The 19,120-nt window shown below is 32.0% G+C and overlaps 2 protein-coding genes and 1 non-coding gene across 3 annotated transcripts; all 3 read left to right on the plus strand.

The window, feature by feature from the left end:
- The first annotated feature begins 3,388 nt into the window (after positions 1–3,388).
- LOC111014543 (ethylene-responsive transcription factor WIN1-like) lies at positions 3,389–4,438 on the plus strand. Its single transcript, XM_022289323.2, has 2 exons — positions 3,389–3,548; positions 3,669–4,438. The coding sequence occupies exons 1-2, from the start codon at positions 3,469–3,471 to the stop codon at positions 4,243–4,245; spliced, it is 657 nt and encodes a 218-aa protein (XP_022145015.1). The 5' UTR covers positions 3,389–3,468; the 3' UTR covers positions 4,246–4,438.
- A 1,887-nt stretch (positions 4,439–6,325) lies between these two features.
- On the plus strand, positions 6,326–6,490 carry LOC148210579 (U1 spliceosomal RNA). Its single transcript, XR_015792058.1, has one exon. It is a non-coding gene; the product is annotated as a U1 spliceosomal RNA (small nuclear RNA).
- A 6,852-nt stretch (positions 6,491–13,342) lies between these two features.
- SPX1 (SPX domain-containing protein 1) lies at positions 13,343–16,127 on the plus strand. Its single transcript, XM_022289388.2, has 3 exons — positions 13,343–13,838; positions 14,733–14,859; positions 15,509–16,127. The coding sequence occupies exons 1-3, from the start codon at positions 13,551–13,553 to the stop codon at positions 15,964–15,966; spliced, it is 873 nt and encodes a 290-aa protein (XP_022145080.1). The 5' UTR covers positions 13,343–13,550; the 3' UTR covers positions 15,967–16,127.
- The last annotated feature ends 2,993 nt before the right edge of the window (positions 16,128–19,120 follow it).

Consider the following 19,120-nt stretch of genomic DNA (forward strand, 5'->3'; position numbering starts at 1 on the left):
GAAACCAATTCTAGAGGACCATATCAGCATTAATTCACTTACCATCTATATTAAAACTTGACTCATATACTTGCGATAAGCAATTTCTACTATACTGATGCGAGACGCACAACAGAAATTTAAACTTATACCATATATTTATTTAAAAAATTAAGGCAAAAATAAGTATTTGGATCGACTAAAACTAACTCAAATTATAGGATCACCAAATCGAGCATGGTTCAACTAGTCAAATCACTTATTTCTAACAAAAAAAATTCGTGAGTTCAAATTCCCAATGTTGTACTAAAAAAACTTAAATTATAGGATCAATTGAAATTATACAAAAAAAAAAAAAAAGAAAGAAAAAAAAAAGTTGAAACCCAACCAAAGTAATGGGTCACATATTTGAGACAAAAAAATTTGAGTTGCAATGGTAATATTGGTTTAGTTTGAACTAAAATGTTGTAAGAAGAGAAGGCAACCCATAACTCCATAAATTGTTGAGAGAGTACTATCTTTGACCCTCCATGCCTCTCCTTGTGCTTAATTAATTAATTTATTAATTTAGCACGTGGCAAATTAATTGTTATAATTAAATATGTAAGATGGTAACATGTCAATGTAAGAAATAAATATATAGAAAACAAAATAAAGAGGGTACAACTGTCCAAAAAAAAAAAAAAAAAGAGAGAGAGAGAGAAAAGTCTTAAACCCATCCAAATTGTGACACCTAATTTGGTTTTTAGTTTTCATACTTTTAATGCACTATATGTTTAGGTGCATTTAATGAAAAATTAGTACTATGTATATTAAAAAATGGCTCTTCTTCTCTGCTGCTCGATATAGATATTTAAGTTTAGAGCAGCACAGTTCAACTATTTAAGACAACTATTTTCGATTAAAAAGTCATGAGTTCGAATCTCGCACACGTTTGCATTAAAAAGAAGTGGTTGGTAAATCGATATTAATTAAATAGGTAATAAACGACGTTACAAGGGTCTTAGCACAAGACATGCATATTTCTCCGGTACCATGTTAAATCATCACAAAAATTAAAAAGTTAAAAAGTTTAAGCTGATGGTTTATGATAAATTTAATTATATATATTCATATTCTAACATTTTCAACCTTAAATAAATATCCCTGCCTCTAAAATGTAAGCATTTTTTCTACTACTTCGTAACTCATTAATATTTTCTGTTATCCCATTCGAGTAAAGTTCGAAAGATAAGAGATTAATTATATTGAGGTTGAAGTGTTCAATTTATCCACCCTCACAGATTATTGAATAAAATTTTATAATATTTTTCAGTTACAAAATATATACATAAAAGACTTTACTTTAATAGTTAAACTCGAGTATAAGTCAACTAATTAAGATATACAAGTTTAAATTTTCACATATTTTTAAAATCCACGAATAATAAATAATTAGTTTAAGCTCAACCGCATTAGGGATAGTGAAATGACATACGTGATGTATCTTTCTTAATTATGGGCTACCATTTTGGCTTAATTAATTAATTTTTTTTCTTGAAGAGATTAGATTTGATTAATTAATTAATTAATTAATTAATTATTAGTTTTCTTTTGAAGAAAGGGCTTAATTAATTAATATTTAACTTTAGCCGAGATGTGACATATTCCCTCTCTTTCAAAATGTGATAAATCAAGTTATACTTCATTTCATTTGATGCCTTCCCATCAAACCATATAATAATTAATTCCAAATTCACAATCATTCAAACCTTTTGATCCCAACTATTTGCGTAATTAATATCATAATACACATAACAACAAACAAAATGATTAATTATGAAACAAAATTTTCGCTTTTTCCTTGGCAATAATTAATTCAATTATTATTTTATTAAATAAAATTAAGCTTAGCTTACAAATTTACTCATTGAACTTTGAGGTTTGTGTTTAATGAGTCTGTTCGACGAGTAACTCAACAAGAGAAAACTCAAATTTATGAACTTCTTTAATGTATGATTCTCCGATTAATTATCTCAAATGTAAACTTTAATTCAATGACTCGTGTGTTTGTTCTTGAATCAATAGTTGATGTCTTCAACTTCTTGCTTCTTGAAGGATCTTTGAAGTCTTCGACCTCAAGCTTGTTGAAGATTTTAACTTGTTGATGAAGTTCTTTGGCTTGTAGCTTGAGGAAGACCTTGTGAAGTCTTTGGCTTTGAGCTTATTGAAGAATCTTTGAAGTCTTCGGCTTTGCGTTCGTGAAGTTATTCGGCTTTGCAGCTTGTGGAGTGCTTCGGCTTTGAAGTTCTTCAGTTTGTAGCTTGTGAAGTGTTTCGGCTTTGCAGCTTGGTGAAGTTATTTGCAGATTGATGGAGTTTTCAAGTATTGTTGCTTGGGGAGAGAATATCCAATGTTCTTGAAGTCTCGTACTCTTCAAGTCTCTAAGCCTTCAAGTCTTGTTGACTTCTTATGACTTCTTCTTTTCCTCTTTCGTGGCTCTTTTTCTTTCTTCTTTCTTCTTGCTCCGCCAATGAGGTTGATCCCCTCTATTTATAGAGTCTTGGTGAGTCTTATATGGGCCATGAGCTTAATTGACCATGGGCTTGAACCTAGTCTATTAATGTGTTTTGATTAAATTAGTTGATTTCATCGGACGGCCATAAGAGAGATACGTGGCATAATTTGATTTGTCGATTTTTAAAATTAATTTAGGACATGTATAATTTTATCATTGGTCCTAAATGTAACTTTAATTTTGTGACGTGACCTTTAGTAATTAGTCTTTAAACTTTAAAAAATTTCTACTTCTAAACTTTCAAATTTTGTGTCTAATAAATCCATTAACACTTTAACATAGTCTAATTAGATTCCTAGACTTTGAATTTTGTATCTAATAGGTGATTGACCTATTAATACATTTTTTAAAAAGTATTGAATCTATTAGGCATAAAATCAAGTCTCCTAGAGAATAGTGCAAAAGTTAACGTACCTATTAGGCACATTATAATCTCTCGAACAATTTTAAGCATTGCAGTTGGTTTTGACCTAGAACGACCTTCAAAAAGGTTACAAACCCCATCAACTCTCTCACCTAATAAACATATAACTCAAATCCCATCAAATAATTTCTCACCCTCCAAACTTTATCATTCACATGGAAATATATGGATTGTAAAGTTGAGAGATTTGGCCATATTGGATGAGCAACACTTGGCTGAATCCCAATTGAGAAGCAAACCAAAACGATGTAAAGAGAGAGAGAGCATTAGTAATGGCGATTGATAAGTCAATTGGAAAAGGTTCATTTATTGGAATTGTCCTTCTCCCACTGTTTTGTGCGAGAGATTTAGGTGACAGTGATTAATTATAAAGGGATTGCGGTCCTAAAAACTTTTAGTTAGCCGACAGTGTACTATCCAATCAAATCCAATCCCTTCTTCACCTCAAAATCTTCCCTTATATTGTAATCCATGTGTGTGTTGTTTTGTGTACTTCTTCTTTCTGACAATGGCCAAATTAAAGAAGTTCAGAGGTGTCAGACAGCGCCATTGGGGCTCTTGGGTTTCTGAAATTCGACACCCATTACTGTAATTCTGATTATTCTTCTTCTTCCATTTAAATACATTATTCTCTTACTTGTTATTTTATGATCAATTCATAATTCAATTCAATTGTGAGTAAAGATTTCCTTTGAGGACCCTCTGCAGGAAGAGGAGGATATGGCTGGGAACCTTCGAGACCGCAGAGGAAGCGGCGAGAGCGTACGATGAGGCCGCGGTCTTGATGAGTGGTCGAAACGCCAAAACCAACTTTCCCACGGCCCAAGCTCCCGATGGAGACACCCACATTGTCCCAACCAAGGATGATGCGCCCAAGGGCTTGTCCCAAATGCTGCAGGCCAAGCTCAAGAAATGGCGCTGCCGTGCCCCATCCCCGTCGATGACTTGCTTGAGGCTCGACACTGAGAACTCGAACATCGGCGTGTGGCACAAGTGTGCCGGGCAGCAGTCGGCTTCAAACTGGGTCATGACTGTCGAGCTTGGAAATAGCAACAACAAGAACCATGTTGTCCATGGCAATGCAGATTCTCCGACCGGGGCTGTGGTGGCTTGCGATCAGTCTCGAGCCACTGCAGTGGCAGCGTCGTCGGAGATTCGATCAGAGTTGGATGAAGAAGAGAGAATGGTGGCGTTGCAAATGGTGGAGGAACTGCTTCACATCAATTGTGATGATTTTCTCGACCAACCGTTTGAGATTGAACAAGGAAACCAAAATTACGTTTAATTAATTAGTTTTAATTTGTATTCAAAATTCTGTAATAATTAACTTCCTGTTGTACACCAAGGTGTAGTCTTTAAGTACATGAAATTAAGAATCAAAATCTGTATAAGGTACAATATCTGTTGGAACTCACAGTGATTCTGTGCCTCACCTCCACGTATATATATATATATATTTCAATCACATATTGATCATATTCATTCAAGATTTTTTAAAAAATAATGTAACACTGCATCATTTAAATTAAACAGCCAAAGATCTTACTTATAACCATTAATTTCATTTCTTATTTTTTATTTTTGTTTTTTTTGATTAAAAACATACTTGTTTGATAATAGAGTGTAATTCTTGTTAAACAAAACCATGATTTTCTTTTTTCTTTTGAGAAGAAAACAAAATCTTCATTAGCAAGTGGCTTTCCCTTCCACAATATTTAGTGGCTCAACTTTTGAATTTTTTCGTTTTGTCTATAAATTTTCTCTCATTCATTTCTTTTCCCTAAATAATCTCTAATTTTCCTCTCTATAAAATTTCTCTTAAAAAAGTTTTATTCTTTTTATCTCTTTAAAATTTTATCATTCGTGATAATAAGGATCTCCGGTCTAAGAATAAGGAATGCATTTTCCATTGTGGCCCGACACTATTCCCAATTCAGTATTTAAATAGTCAATACATATATTTTATTAGTTATTTTACTAAATTGAATAGAATATTAAATATATTTTTTAAACAGATTATTTATACTAATAAATAAAAAAAATCAGTAAAGTATATCTTATTTATGTATATTTATTACTCTTTTTTACTTTTTAAATTCTAAAAATAATTAAAATTTTCCGCAAAAAGATCACCGTTTGCCCCAAATGAGGATTCCTCGACTGAAGTGGAGATACGTTGGATGGAGAATGCATCCCAACTCGTGTCCCACCCTATTTGTCATCTCTACCGTACATAAATTTTTTCCCATATAGTATTTTTTGAAAGGGTCATCTCAAACCTAATTGGTTGTTGTCTTTTAAAAACAAAAAAACAAAAAACAAAAAATATAAATCATGGTTTATTGATTTCATTTTGCAATGGAAGATATTTGTACTGAACATTTAGGGAAGAAAATATGAATACAAACCCTTTAATTTTACTTGAACCGGAGGGCGCAGTTGACCGGTGTAGGGTTGTTAATTATGAAAATTTTGCACCGTCTTGCAAACCAGCTAGCAAACTACATAATTGTTCTTGTCAAATATTTTGGAAAAGTTTGTAATAAAATAAACCCAAAGTTTTTATGATCATATTAAAAGTGCATGTGAGTATGGATGCATTAAGTTGAACATATGATAATAGCTGATTGGGGTCCATGTAGCCTTCAACCACACTGATTAGACCCATTTGGACTAAATTACCCTGAAATTTTGGAAATGTCGCCCACACCTTCATATATACCACAAAAAAAATCAATCTTATTTCTGGTCCATCAATTCAAATAAAAGGGTAGAAAATGTAAATCTTCCTCATATAATGTACTACCTTTGGGTATGTTGAGGATTAATTTCGGTTTTACTTTCTTCATTCTCTAGTACTATATGTTTTCAAATAGAAGTTTTTCTAATCTAGGAATAGATTTAGGGAGGTGTACGTTGATGCTAAGATTATAGAAACTCCTAATCAACGACCTTGCATCTGCGTGTGTGTTTGGCCACATACACTCCGAAGTTCTAAATTTAAACATAATCCTAACTGACGTCGAGTTGAACTTAGTTAGGTTACATAGAAATTTACGTATCTTTGTGAGAAACAGACCCACCTTTTTTCAGGGAGAGGTTAAGAAGCGTTGCCTTGTCACAGCGAATTTTCACGCCAGTGATGGTCACCGGTTGATAGGGCAACGTGACAAGCTAAGTTTAGGTAGAAGATGTTTGGTTAATTTGTGGAATATGTATATGATGCAAAATGATTGCACAGTAATCCATCCGAGTAGAAAATGTAAAATCATAAAGTGTAGTTAGAGTTGGTCCCACATCGGGGAAGTTGGAGAAATGGGAGGCGGGAGTGGGGTATAAAAGGGGATAAACGTGGGAGGAGGAACATACTTACCTGGACGGGGTGAATGGTCGATCACGAAGGCCCATGGCCTACGCGCTGGTGACCTCCATTGCACGTTCGGAGGGGTGCCCGCCCAAGGTCTGCCCAAAGTGGCAGAGCCTACGTCATAATTTGTGCTAGTGGGGGCCTGCGTTCGCGCGGCCCCTTCCCTATGCAATTTCCAACTCTCTCTTTTTTTTTTTTATTCAGTTTTAAATGTCACATCTTACAGGACATATAAAGTCTCAATAATTTTTATTTTTATTGTTTTAATATTCTTTGTGTATGTATTTTGAATATATATATAGAGGAGTATATTCTAGTGAGCACTGATAAGAGATAGAAAGTCAGAAGTACTTGGTAGATTAATCTAATTAATAACTGCTTCTAATTAGCATGATAAGTTAGTTATGACATATGATAATAGTTCTGGCCTTGGTAAAGATGGATCGAGTAGCCAGCCAAAAATAAAGATGATGAGAAATTATGTGACGATTATATTTTAGAAAAAAAACATACAAATATTTAGGAGTATATTTAAGGGGTGTTAGAGTTTTTTTTAGTACGACAAGTAAGATACAAATTCAAACTCTTGATCTCTTAATTGGAGATAGAGAGTTAAGATTGACGAATTTGTTTTGATTTTTCTTTTTCTTCTTTGAAACCACGAATTTATTTTAGTTAATTAGTTTGAAGGTTACATGTAACCAAGTCTTGGTATTTATATGCCTATTAATCAAATTCGTACTAAACCAAAAAATATATTTCAGCTGCATTGAAAATACACTTTACAGACGAAAGGTGGATGTTCATTGGTAAATATATATATATATATATATATATATATATATTAATTAATTAATTAAAAGTATGCAAGTTTTATTTATTCTCTTGCTTAATAAGGGGTAAAACCCATGACGGAGGCCCAATTTCCCAGGGCTGGCCCAAAACTTGTAATACCCGAAGGAGGAAGTTAGGACCCAAATGAAGGTTTATTTGGAGCAAACATACACCAAATATCACACATTAAAAAATATATAGAGTATATGTATATTATCATCATCCTTATACTACGTCCATATTAATGAAGTATATGTATATTCACTATATATATAGAGAGTACAAAATGTTGGGGTGGGGGATCGAATTCACAACTTCTTGATTGGAGATATATGTCAATCACCATTGAACTATGCTCGTTTTGACGATCATTAAAAATATTATATCAAATTATTTAGAACTCTCAAGTGATGTTTTTCATCTTTATATATCATTATAAAAAAGTAATAGTTGTTTTTTTTTTAGGAAAAAATAATAGTTGTTATTACAACAATAGTTGTATAAAAGTTTTGCCACCTCAAAAGGCTAAATAGTAAACAAGTTTAGAAATATCTTTCACTGGAATATCCTATAAAATATTCTCATTATCCTCAATTTTCGTACCTCATTTATTTGGTAAATTACTATATCCAAAACCGAAATTTTATTTTCTGACTTTGGCAAGTGCTATACTATTTTTTTTAAAAAAAAGCATAAAATTTTCTTTTGAGAAATTAAAACAAAATTTTGAGTCATGTATTTTTAATGTGTTGTTTAGTGTTTTTTAGTACAACAATATACGAAAGGGTAGAGATTCGAACTTACAAGTTTTATGTTTTAATTAGTTGAACTATGGTCAAGTTATCATGCATTGTTTAGCAGCCTTAAATAAATCCAAAAAAATTATAGGTTAAAAAAACTCTTTCTTTAAAGATAATCAATTTTGTTAGGTTTCTTACTCCAAATTTAAATTGATCTAGCGTAAATAAACCTAAATTGATTAGTGAAGAAGTTATTTGATTAAGAGGTAAATTACTTAAAAACAGGTAACTGTTACCACTAAAGCGAGCATAACTCAGAAATAATTGACATATACCTCCAACCATGAATTTGTGTGTAGATTAGTTTTGACAAAATGATTCACTATCTTATGTTATTAAATAACATGTTTTAGAAAATAGATGGAAGGGAGAGAGGGATGGACATATACAGTAGAATAAAAATAATAGATTGAAAAATTAATGGCAGATTTGACGGTTGAGATTTGACCATTAATTGTGGGCATTTTAGTAAAAGATGCCACCATTGGTACAGAATATTCTCTCTCTAACACTCCTTGTTGTTTGCATAATTACATTTACCCACGTGAAGAGAATTTTATCCATTTTCACTATTTTTATTTGTCTTCGTATTCTCAAGCATATTCTTTCAGCAAATCAATCTGTATCAGTTACTTTTGTCGTTCGAAGTTGAACCGTGTACCTTACACAATTTATAAGTCAAAATTGTATAAAGAAGGGGAAAAAAATCTTAAAAATCACTTGACATCACTAGTAACTCTCGTGCTTCTAAATATAAACCATTACAAAACTCGAAATTTAAAAATTGTTTAGGTATAGAATAAAGAGAAGGAAAAAAAAAATGAAAATTTGGGTGCAATTGTAATTGCAACAAAAAGGGCATATAATTGGAAAAGAGAAGAGGATACTTTTTGTTTCAAAAGATGGGGGAGGCATATATGAAAGAATATTCTTCTTCTGATTTTTGTGAACGAGATAACTAATAAAAATGTGCCACGTGGGCTGCTGGTTATTCTTTTGCCTGAATTTCCAAGTTTACCCTTAGTTCACGTGTATTATAAAGGTGACGTCATGATGACCACGCGAGTGTTGAAAGTTAGCGATTTATTGGATATTCCAAATTCCTTTCGAATTACTCTTCTTCTGGTTGGACTTGGATCTCCGCTTTCCCATCAACATAATTTCCGCAATTTCTTTCCCAATTTTTTCTCCAACAATTTATTTAATCACACTATAGACTTAAATATTTAATAAACAGCTTCACTTAATAAAATCCCCATTTAATAACCATAATTTAATTTTTAACCTTCTCTTATTTTCAATGTCAAGACAAAGTTTCAAAATTCAATATAATCTTAAGCTCATTGGATAATATTTTATATTTTATTTTCCTTTCCTAATAAATAACCATTAAATTGCGTTTAATAACTTTTTTTTTTGTTTTTTTATTGACTATTGACGAAAGAAACATAAATATATTTGGTAATCATTTTTTTGTCTAAAATTAAAAAATTAAAAATTTTCTAACAAAACTAATTTTAAATTTAAATATTATGTTGTATTTATTTTTGAATATTTATTATGCATTTAGAAGTCAATAATGATAAAATAATACTTTTAATTATATTTTTGAAAATTTGAAAATAAGAACTAGAAACAATAAAATTGTTTCCAAAATTATTTGGAACATTTTAAAAATATGAAAAAAAAGAGAAACAAAAACCGTTACCAAATACTTATATTTCTTGAAAATTGAAAAAAAAATAACACTAACATCATCAAACCGGCCATAAATTTTCAATTCCAAGGATTGTTTTTTTAAAAACTCAATAGAAAATTTAATACAATAAATTACATGGTTGTTATAATTTGTACTTATTATAGGACGTGAAATAACAACTTGATGTTCGTACATATCGCTATCAAAATGGGTTCACGCTTTGAATTAATTGAAGATGAGTTATTTAATTTCATATTCAAATGAAAAGTTAGGGATAAAATGTTTTTAAAAAAAATACGACACACTTTTTCATTATATTTATATTTTATAGAGCAATTAGTGATACAACTGGATGCAAAATTCCATGGTTTTATCTTGCATTGCGCTTGCTTTTATTTATTGTAAAGCACCATTGTTTCTTCTTATTGGATTTACTCTCTCTTCTATCATTTTTAATTTATTCACATTTTAATATTACAAAATTATTTGTATGTGTCATTTCATATATATATATATGATTATGATCCAAGCACAATCTATGGTAATATTTTAAAAATGTTAGATTTATTCGAGATTATTCTATTTTAATCTTTCAAAAGTATATTTTAGATTTTAAACTAAAAAAATAGTTATGTTGATCATTGTCATAATTATGCAATTCAATATTCGTTCATCAAATATTTTTTTTAATACAACAAATATGTAAATTGAATTGGAGTTTGAACCTCCGACTTCAAGCAAATGAGTAAAATGACTTAACTTCATGTTAGTTTTATTCATCCAATACTTACCTCAATCAACTTTTATAACTCCAATGATTTTAATTTTCACGAACAGAAAATCAAGAAATAGAGAAACTGTTCACTATACATTCTTGAAGAGCCCGATATTCTTCTTGCTGATCAACGATTATTACAATATCGGGTAACCCCGTCATATATTTAATCCCGCCCAGATATGTTTGCAAGTGAGATAATTGTCTCTTCAACATAGCGGCATCTCTTTTCGGAAGACGGTTGAGTCCCCCCGTCTTTTGTTCCGTTCTCAAGTCCCTGAACTTATGAAGTCTTGTTTCTGTAGTAGACCAATTTGTTAACATCCCCCCGAGCCATTTTTTATTAACATAATGACACCGAGCCCTTGTTGCAGCCCGGGCTACTGAATCCGCTGCTTTATTTTTGGTACCAACAATTAAGAATTGTTTTCCCCTACTTGCTGCATCAAAAACTAAAGCCTCGTTCTCCTTAATGTGATGAAAATAGCAATTATCTATTTATAGGTAAGTTGAAAAATATAATAATTAATAATACAACTGAATATAACACTAAACTGATTTGAGTTATAACAGTAAATAACTTCTAACTAGCACTCTTAACAAATTCACACCATCATAAATGCATTAATACATAAAATTAATGTCATATTATCTACTTGTTAAACATGTGAAAACAAAAACTACCATAGTTTAAAAAAGTCATAAACTAAAATCAAAATTGAAGAACTTTTTTTTTTTAATTCAACGACATGTGGGGTGGGAAAATCGAACAGACGATACGACATTTTCTTCTTAAATATTGGAGGTTTAAATGTTTCTACCGTTAAATAAAAATAAATAAATTAAAAGTTAAGTTGGAATAAAAATGAGATTTTAAATATTAAAAATTGATGATAATTAAGGAGTGATTGAAGGGGTGGGTAGAGGGGGACACGTGTAAGGTAATGGGTGGTGGGATGTGATTGGATTAGCATAGGATCGTTCCCATGTGATCCGAGTTGGGAGACAGGTCATTGGTCTCCTCTCTCGCTGCAGCCAATAACCAAGAATATTCCCCTCACAAATTTTTACGGTTAAATCACAAATTGTGGATTTACAAAATTTGGACAAATTTTCAATATGGTCTCCAGTCTCCAGGGTTTGTACTCAATTTTAATTTGATGTTTGTGATTTGTGTTTAATTTTAATTAAATTCTTATCATTTTGATTTAGTTTTAATTTGGTTCATATAGTTGAATCAAATTTCACGATTGTCCTCTTCATTGCCATATTGGTTACTTTTATTTCACTTGAAAATGTTTTATTTAGGTAATTGTATTAGTTGACAAGTAAAAAATAAAAGAAAATATATGGCTATTTAACTTTTAGTGGCTAAACCATAATTTAAAAATGACTTGTCAGGCTAAATTAATACTTCGCTCAAATTAAAAAGATGAAATTTAAATTCAACTACTTTTTTTTTTAATAAAAATGATTGTTTTTTCAAATAATAAGTTAAATCGTATGTCTTAGTTTTAATTTGGTTCACATACCTTTTTTAAAATAGGTTTTTATTTTATTATTATTATTATTATTTTAGTGCAACAGAACATCAGTTCGAATTCACATGGAGATATGTGTCAATTACCACCGAGTTATGCTCACTTTGACTAAAATAAGCCTTTTTTTTAATTTATAGGAATTATTAAAATATATCATTTGTCATATTAGTAACAGAAAATTAATATGGCATTTCTTTTTAAAAAATATGACAAATTATAATGTGCTTGACATGGTATATGGGTTGAGATCATGAATTCGATTTTGGGTGCAACCAAACCAAATCAACATTATTTATATTTCCCTAAAAAAATTCAATCTTATTTATCAAAATTTTATGAAGATTTAAATTTGTATTATTAATATTTGGGTTTACATTAACTTTTGAGTTTTCCTTGTATCACAAAATATTTGAAATATGAATTTTCAAAATTTTAGTTATTAATTTTAATTTTACTGTTCCATATTTTCAAATATGTCAATGGCATATCACATCATGATAAATATATTATGACAGATATATCATTATTTGGACTCTATCTCTATGTTCATTAAAAGATGTTTGGGGTGTCGGTTTGACATCGTCATCCATGACTTGAGATTTAGAGATGTTGTGATGTCTGAAATTGAGAAGCCAGCATGTGGAGGCAGGGATGTGTAGCTTGGGACTGAGTAGCCTGTGTTTGGAGTGCCCTATTTTTTTTTTTTCCTTCCATTCATTTTTCTAAATTAAAAAAAGTTAAAAGAAAAAAAGAGAGTGAATAACCATGGGATTAAATACTATTCAATCTGGTACCATTATGTTTAGGAAGCCAAGTTTCCAAATCCATACCCCTGCCAAACTCACCCCACCATCCCTCCACTAGTACAACAAAATTGGTAAAAATATCAACAAAATATAATTAATATATACATAATATTAATATTAATTATTTTTAACTAATCTAAAAATATGAAAATGTGTATTTGTTAATTTAAATATTTTTTACGATTTTTTAATTTTTCTAATTTTTATAGAAATATCTATCCACGTCGATATTTCTATCGATATCGATATCGACATTTAAAACTTGATTGTTACAAAATTGAAAAATGATGGCTACTTTTGTAGATAGTACTTTTTGTTGTAAGTTGTTTATTTTTTCCTCGTCTACTTTGAGTTTTGCAAGCTCCTTTAGTTTACGAAAATTTCGTTAATAAATCCCTCCCACCTCCCGCTGTAAAAAAACCTCAATTACAATCTACTGAAAAGAAAAAAAAAAACTTAAAATACAATTTAAAAGAAAAATTCAAAAAAGAAATTACAATTCAAAAGAAAAAGAAAGTAATAATAAACTTGACTTCTTTCCCTTTCTCTTGCTCTGTCTTTCTTCTGAGGGGATAAACCCGGAGATATGCTAATTGTAAAAGGAAAATACAACGGATATTCCCGTACTACCCCTTCGAATATTCTGCTCTGCAATCTGCCCCTTTGCGGTTATATTACCGTCTCCCTCATCATCCTCAGTTCCTCCTCCTCCATTTTTCACCCATTACCTCACAATTCTCTTCTGGAATCGCCGGATTTTTCACACACATGAAATTCGGGAAGAGTCTCAGCAACCAGATCGAAGAGACTTTGCCCGAATGGCGGGACAAGTTCCTCTCCTACAAGGACCTCAAGAGGAAGCTCAAACTTGTACACCCTAACACCGCCCACAACAGGCCCTTCAAGAAGCCCAGGCTCGGCGCCGACGCCGACGCCGATGCCGCCGATGCCTTATCCAATGAGGTGATTGATTTCGTTACGCTGCTGGAGAAGGAGCTCGAGAAATTCAATTCGTTTTTCGTCGAGAAGGAGGAGGAGTACATAATCAGATTGAAGGTATGCACATTTGCATTCCCCTTTAATCTCAGATTCTTGTTGAATAGTCCAGAGATTTCCACTGACCTACTTGATTTTGCGCATTCGACATTCTGGACATCTACTGATTTGCGATGTGAGAAACTTTTGATTTCTATAACTCCTGAAAGAATGATCAAATTCAACTTTACTCTTTTCACTAATTAGCTGAACACCTACAGTACAAGCAGTTTTTTCTCGGTGAAATCTTCCAGCATTTAATAACTCCATGGATTTCGCACCACCAAATAGTCCACCGAACCAAACGTAGCTTCAGAACTAAACAACGACGTCACCAGAAACTGAAAAGACCCGTCACCAGAAACGTAGCTTTAAAAGGGCACGGTTAATTGTTTTATTTTTGCCCATGTGCGCTGAATTAATCAAAATCTAACTCAGTAAAAGATAGCTTACTGCAATCTTCTTCCTTTTCGACTCTAGAATAGAGAGTCGTTTGGCCCATGTTGCAACTACTTTGTCACTTACCAGAGCATCTGGGGCTGTTCATGACTGTGCTTGCCGGCTGATATATATCATTTTGTGTGTTTGCGGCAATATTTTATGCATATAATCCTCATGCTGCATTATTTTATTTCTCTAGATCTGGAGTTTTTTTTATACGTCATCCAAGCTCTGAAAGTCACACTTGTTTAACTGCTTAAGCGCAACGCTAATAATCCTTGAATAATGTAACACAAGATTCATTTTAACGATACCCACTTAGTTTGTTTGAGATTTTAGTAGGACCAGGTAAAGCATGTGGTTAAATTACATATATGCTGTACTTGTGGAATTTTACTTTTGGGAGTAAAAAACGTTGGCGTTATTGCACTTTCTGCTTTGAGATTTTGACAAAGTTGTGTGGAAATTTATCAGGAGTTGCAAGATAGAGTAGCTAAAACAAAGGACTATGACGAAGAGTTGACACAAATTCGGAAGGAGATCGTTGACTTCCATGGCGAGATGGTTTTGTTAGAGAACTACAGTGCCCTTAACTATACAGGTAACTGCATGGTTCCTACAGTTACTGACTTGTTCTCTGTTGCCTAAACATTTAAATAGTTAAGAACATCATAGGAATTTTGTACTCTGTCCATTGTTTGTTGTCGACGTGAATCTCCCTCAATTTAGCTTATTACATACTCTAGTCTCACTCTCCTTGTATTGCGCTCGCGATCTACCCTTCACCTAATCTTTAAGGAAGCTTCACCTACCCTTAAGACGGAATCGGCAATAGGAGTTTTAAGTTATTAAGTCTTCAACCAAGTGCTTGAACTCAAGACCTTCAAGATCTTCTAAAAACATTCAAAGTCCTTACCACTAGGACACCTTTAGGGATATTGGCTGTCATATTCACGTTTAACTTTTGGGTGTCGTTGTTGGGATAGTCCTTAGTTTCCAGATATGCGTTGAGATACCCGACTTTTTCTCTGTATGGTCCAAATTTTTTTGTAAAGATAATTGCTTTTGGATCTTTAATTTATTGGACCACTCTTTGTGTGTCTATGGTTATTCCTGAGAAGCTAGCACATTATCTGTACGTAATTGGATGCACCAAATGCCTCCCCTGCTTTTTTCCTAATTAGTCCGCCCACTATCAAAATTTTATGCTCATTCTGTGTTTTAATTACATGCCCTCTTATCTTCAACAGGCCTAGCTAAAATCCTCAAGAAGTATGACAAAAGAACTGGTGCACTCATTCGCCTACCCTTTATACAGAAGGTACTGCAGCAGCCCTTCTTCACCACAGACCTGCTCTATAAGCTTGTCAAAGAGTGTGAGGCAATGCTGGACCGCCTATTCTCTGCAAATGAACAGCCTGCCTTGGCCGAGGCAGCTGGTGGTGATGAAGGCTGTGCTCCTAGTGCATCTGCCACTGCCACCCCGAACAGCGATGGGCTTCTCGGAATGCCCAAAGAACTCGCAGAGATTGAGCACATGGAGAGCGTGTATATGAAGAGCACGCTGTCTGCGTTGCGAGTTTTGAAAGAAATTCGAAGCGGAAGCTCGACTGTTAATGAATTTTCATTGCCACCCCTACAGATAAATGGACTAGAGGGCACATGGAAAAAAGTCCCTGTGCTGGAACAGGAAGCCATAGCCAAGTAGAGTTTGGTTTTCAGAAGATAACATCACCTTATTCCATTACTTTAAATTATGACAGCATCTTGTAAGAATGAATTAGATACTAAAACATGTAAAATCCTAAATATAAACTCAACAAATTCAGTAAGTAGAAAGTGAATGTTTTTCTTGTTTGCCATTTTTTATTTTTGGCAGTCAAAATGTTTTTATACAGATATTAGATGCACGATAATCTTAAGATATTTCTCTTTGTTGTGGCTATCTATAGATATACCATATTTTTCATTACTTTTTTTAACAACTATTCTGTCGATGTTGGATCTCATTATACCATATTAGAAAAGAAATCATTATTAACCATTTTTATGCATTTACCGTTACTTTACTCAGATTAATTTTTAATTTTCTTTTTTGCCATAGTCATTCCTCATAGCAATAGGTGGCAGTTTTGCAATTTTTTTTCTCTGAGTACTAAATGAGGGTGAGAGGATTCGAATTTATGATTTCTTGATAAGAGACATGTGTAAATTACTATTGAACTAAGTTCATGTTATATTGTCCTTTTTTTTTTTAAGTAGAAAATGATATTGCCTTCTAAATTATATTGTTCTAATTTGAAACGACATCAAATTTGGAGACGGAGATATTTTTGAAGTTCTCTATGTACATTGACACATCAACCGCGGAACGAAGTGGGCCTTCTAATAAGGCCTGGAAAATCCTTTATAATGGGCCTCACAGAAGAGAAAAGAGCCCAAACAAATACCCAACAACCCACTGCGCACTCTTACAGCTTCACATGTGGCGGAGAGGAAGACCAATCAGAAAAACATGTATTTCTTTTGTAATAAAAAAATGCTTTTTTTAGTACAAACAAAATTAATGCGGAAATCTGAGCATGACCCAAGTGGTTAAAGTACTTATCCAACTAAAAAGTTATAGATATTGAGACCCACTCTTCGATTAAATCCTCTTCCAACACTCTCTTTGCTAAGCCATATGCACTACAATGTTTGCTCTCCTAATGTGAGTCATTGAGATTACTTTGTTTTCTCCTCTGATATGTTAGCTTCTTCTGTCATCCATGTGATTTTAATAAGATCTTATCTATGCCCATTTAAAATCGAATTGTTTGGAGAGAGTTAGGCTCAAGATGACGGTAATAGCAATTTTTATCTTGAATAGTTTGCATGTCCTCACGAATAGCCAACATTTCTAGGTAGGTCATGTCTCTTTCTTCTCTAGTTGTCTTACATCCTGCTTTGATAATTTCTCCCCTCTCATTTCTTACTACCCAGCCCAAACCTCTGATACCCAAATTTGCTCACCAAGTCGCGTCGGTATTCAGCTTCAAAGAATTGGAAGTGGGGGGCCTAATGCGTGGTTGAATTATTTTCTTGAAGTCTCACTAGGTTTGCATTTCCTCTTAAAGATGCTCCTACTTGATTTGTATTGTGACCGTTCCATATATTTGTCAATTGCTATTTCAATGCCTCTGCTATTTGGTTGTTATCTCTGAAAATAGCTCTATTTCTCATCTCACAAATTTGCCATACAATTATAATAAACTTCTTTCGATATGCTCCACTCGCCTTCACAAATAGCCACTCTCAGTAATCTGTAGTAGTCAACTTGTTCTATCAACACAAACAAAATTTGCTTTAGTGGAGATATAGGAAATGTTTGGTAACATCCTCGTTTTTGCCTTTTGTTTCCTGTTTCTTGTTTCCTGTTTCTAATTTTTTTAGAACTAAAAACAGGAATACGTTTGGTAAATAGCCATTTCTATTTCTTGTTTCTTGGTAAAAAGAAATAAAAACCATAATATGTTTGATAACTATTTCCTACTTCTTGTTTTTATTTATTTGTATAATAACTTGTGAGGGTGTGGATTTGAACTAATGATATATTGATCGGGGATATATACCTGAACAAATATTTATTTTTTTAATTTTTAGTTAAAATATAATTTAGTAGATATTATATAGAAAGATATAACATATATTCGAAAAATATGATTCATTAAAGAAAATATAATTTCCGATATATATTTATTTGATATAATAGTCTAAATAAATAAAGAAGAAATTATCAAAATATTTTTTATTGAAAAAAATTTATAAAAAATAGAAAATATAAATTAAAAAGAGAGAGAGAATATAAACAGAAGTACTAAAACTTTCCACTCATGAGAATCATTCTAAACACATTGAAGTTGTATGTCTTGTTTATAAAAGTATTTTTCAAATTCTAGAAACGAGAGAGATAATTTATCAAAAAAATAGAAAACGAAAAAATTATCAAACAAGTTATAATTGCCGCAATATAACAAAGGTATTCACAAATGACATATATACACGTACATATATATAGATATAGAGTTAGTATAATAGTGAAGAGACATCGATCCAATCCTATTGATTGTATCTGCAACGCATTTTCCATTTAAATATGTATATATTTATATTCCTTTTTCCTTTTTGGGTTTTCATTTTTTATTATCCCCTTTTGTCCCTACCAATTCCGAAAAGTTGAACGGTTGGGAATAATTCATTCATTCTTTCCTAATCTCTATTACTATTTGAAGACTTAAACAAGTTATATTAGAGGATATGTTTTTAGTACAATATGTAGTATGTAGGGTGGGGATTCGAACTCATGACTTTTTGGTCAGAGATAAGTGTCTTAACCACTTAAGTTATGCTCGGTTTGATACTTATAAGATAATATTACTTCCTCTTTTAATTTACTTGGACATAAGACAATTTTCTTAATATAACTCAAACACAATCTTTTGATCGAAAATACATATTTCACCGGTTGAGTTAAATTCAAATAAAAAAATTTTACTAAAAAAGGTTGAGATTATTTTTTTTAGAGCTCTCTATAATTTTCCAAGCAACGCAATCGGACCATGTCATATTTATCGCTCAATTTGTTAATTCTTTTTTCTTTTATTTTTTTTTCGCCCCTTTCTAAAAGGTATTATTCTTTAATATTTTGGTTACAAAATTGCTCTCTGACTGTATACACATACACTATACCTAACAAACACACACTTTTTGAGATTTGTATGCTTATAAAATAAAATATGTAATCAAATCAATATGTATCTCTTTTGCATCATGATGTATTATTCAATATTATAACACTATCTTCTCTAAAATGCCCAAGAAAT

This window comes from Momordica charantia, assembly GCF_013281855.1.
Source record: "Momordica charantia cultivar OHB3-1 chromosome 6 unlocalized genomic scaffold, Mcharantia_2.0 BLBB01000006.1, whole genome shotgun sequence".
NCBI classification, from domain to species: domain Eukaryota; kingdom Viridiplantae; phylum Streptophyta; class Magnoliopsida; order Cucurbitales; family Cucurbitaceae; genus Momordica; species Momordica charantia.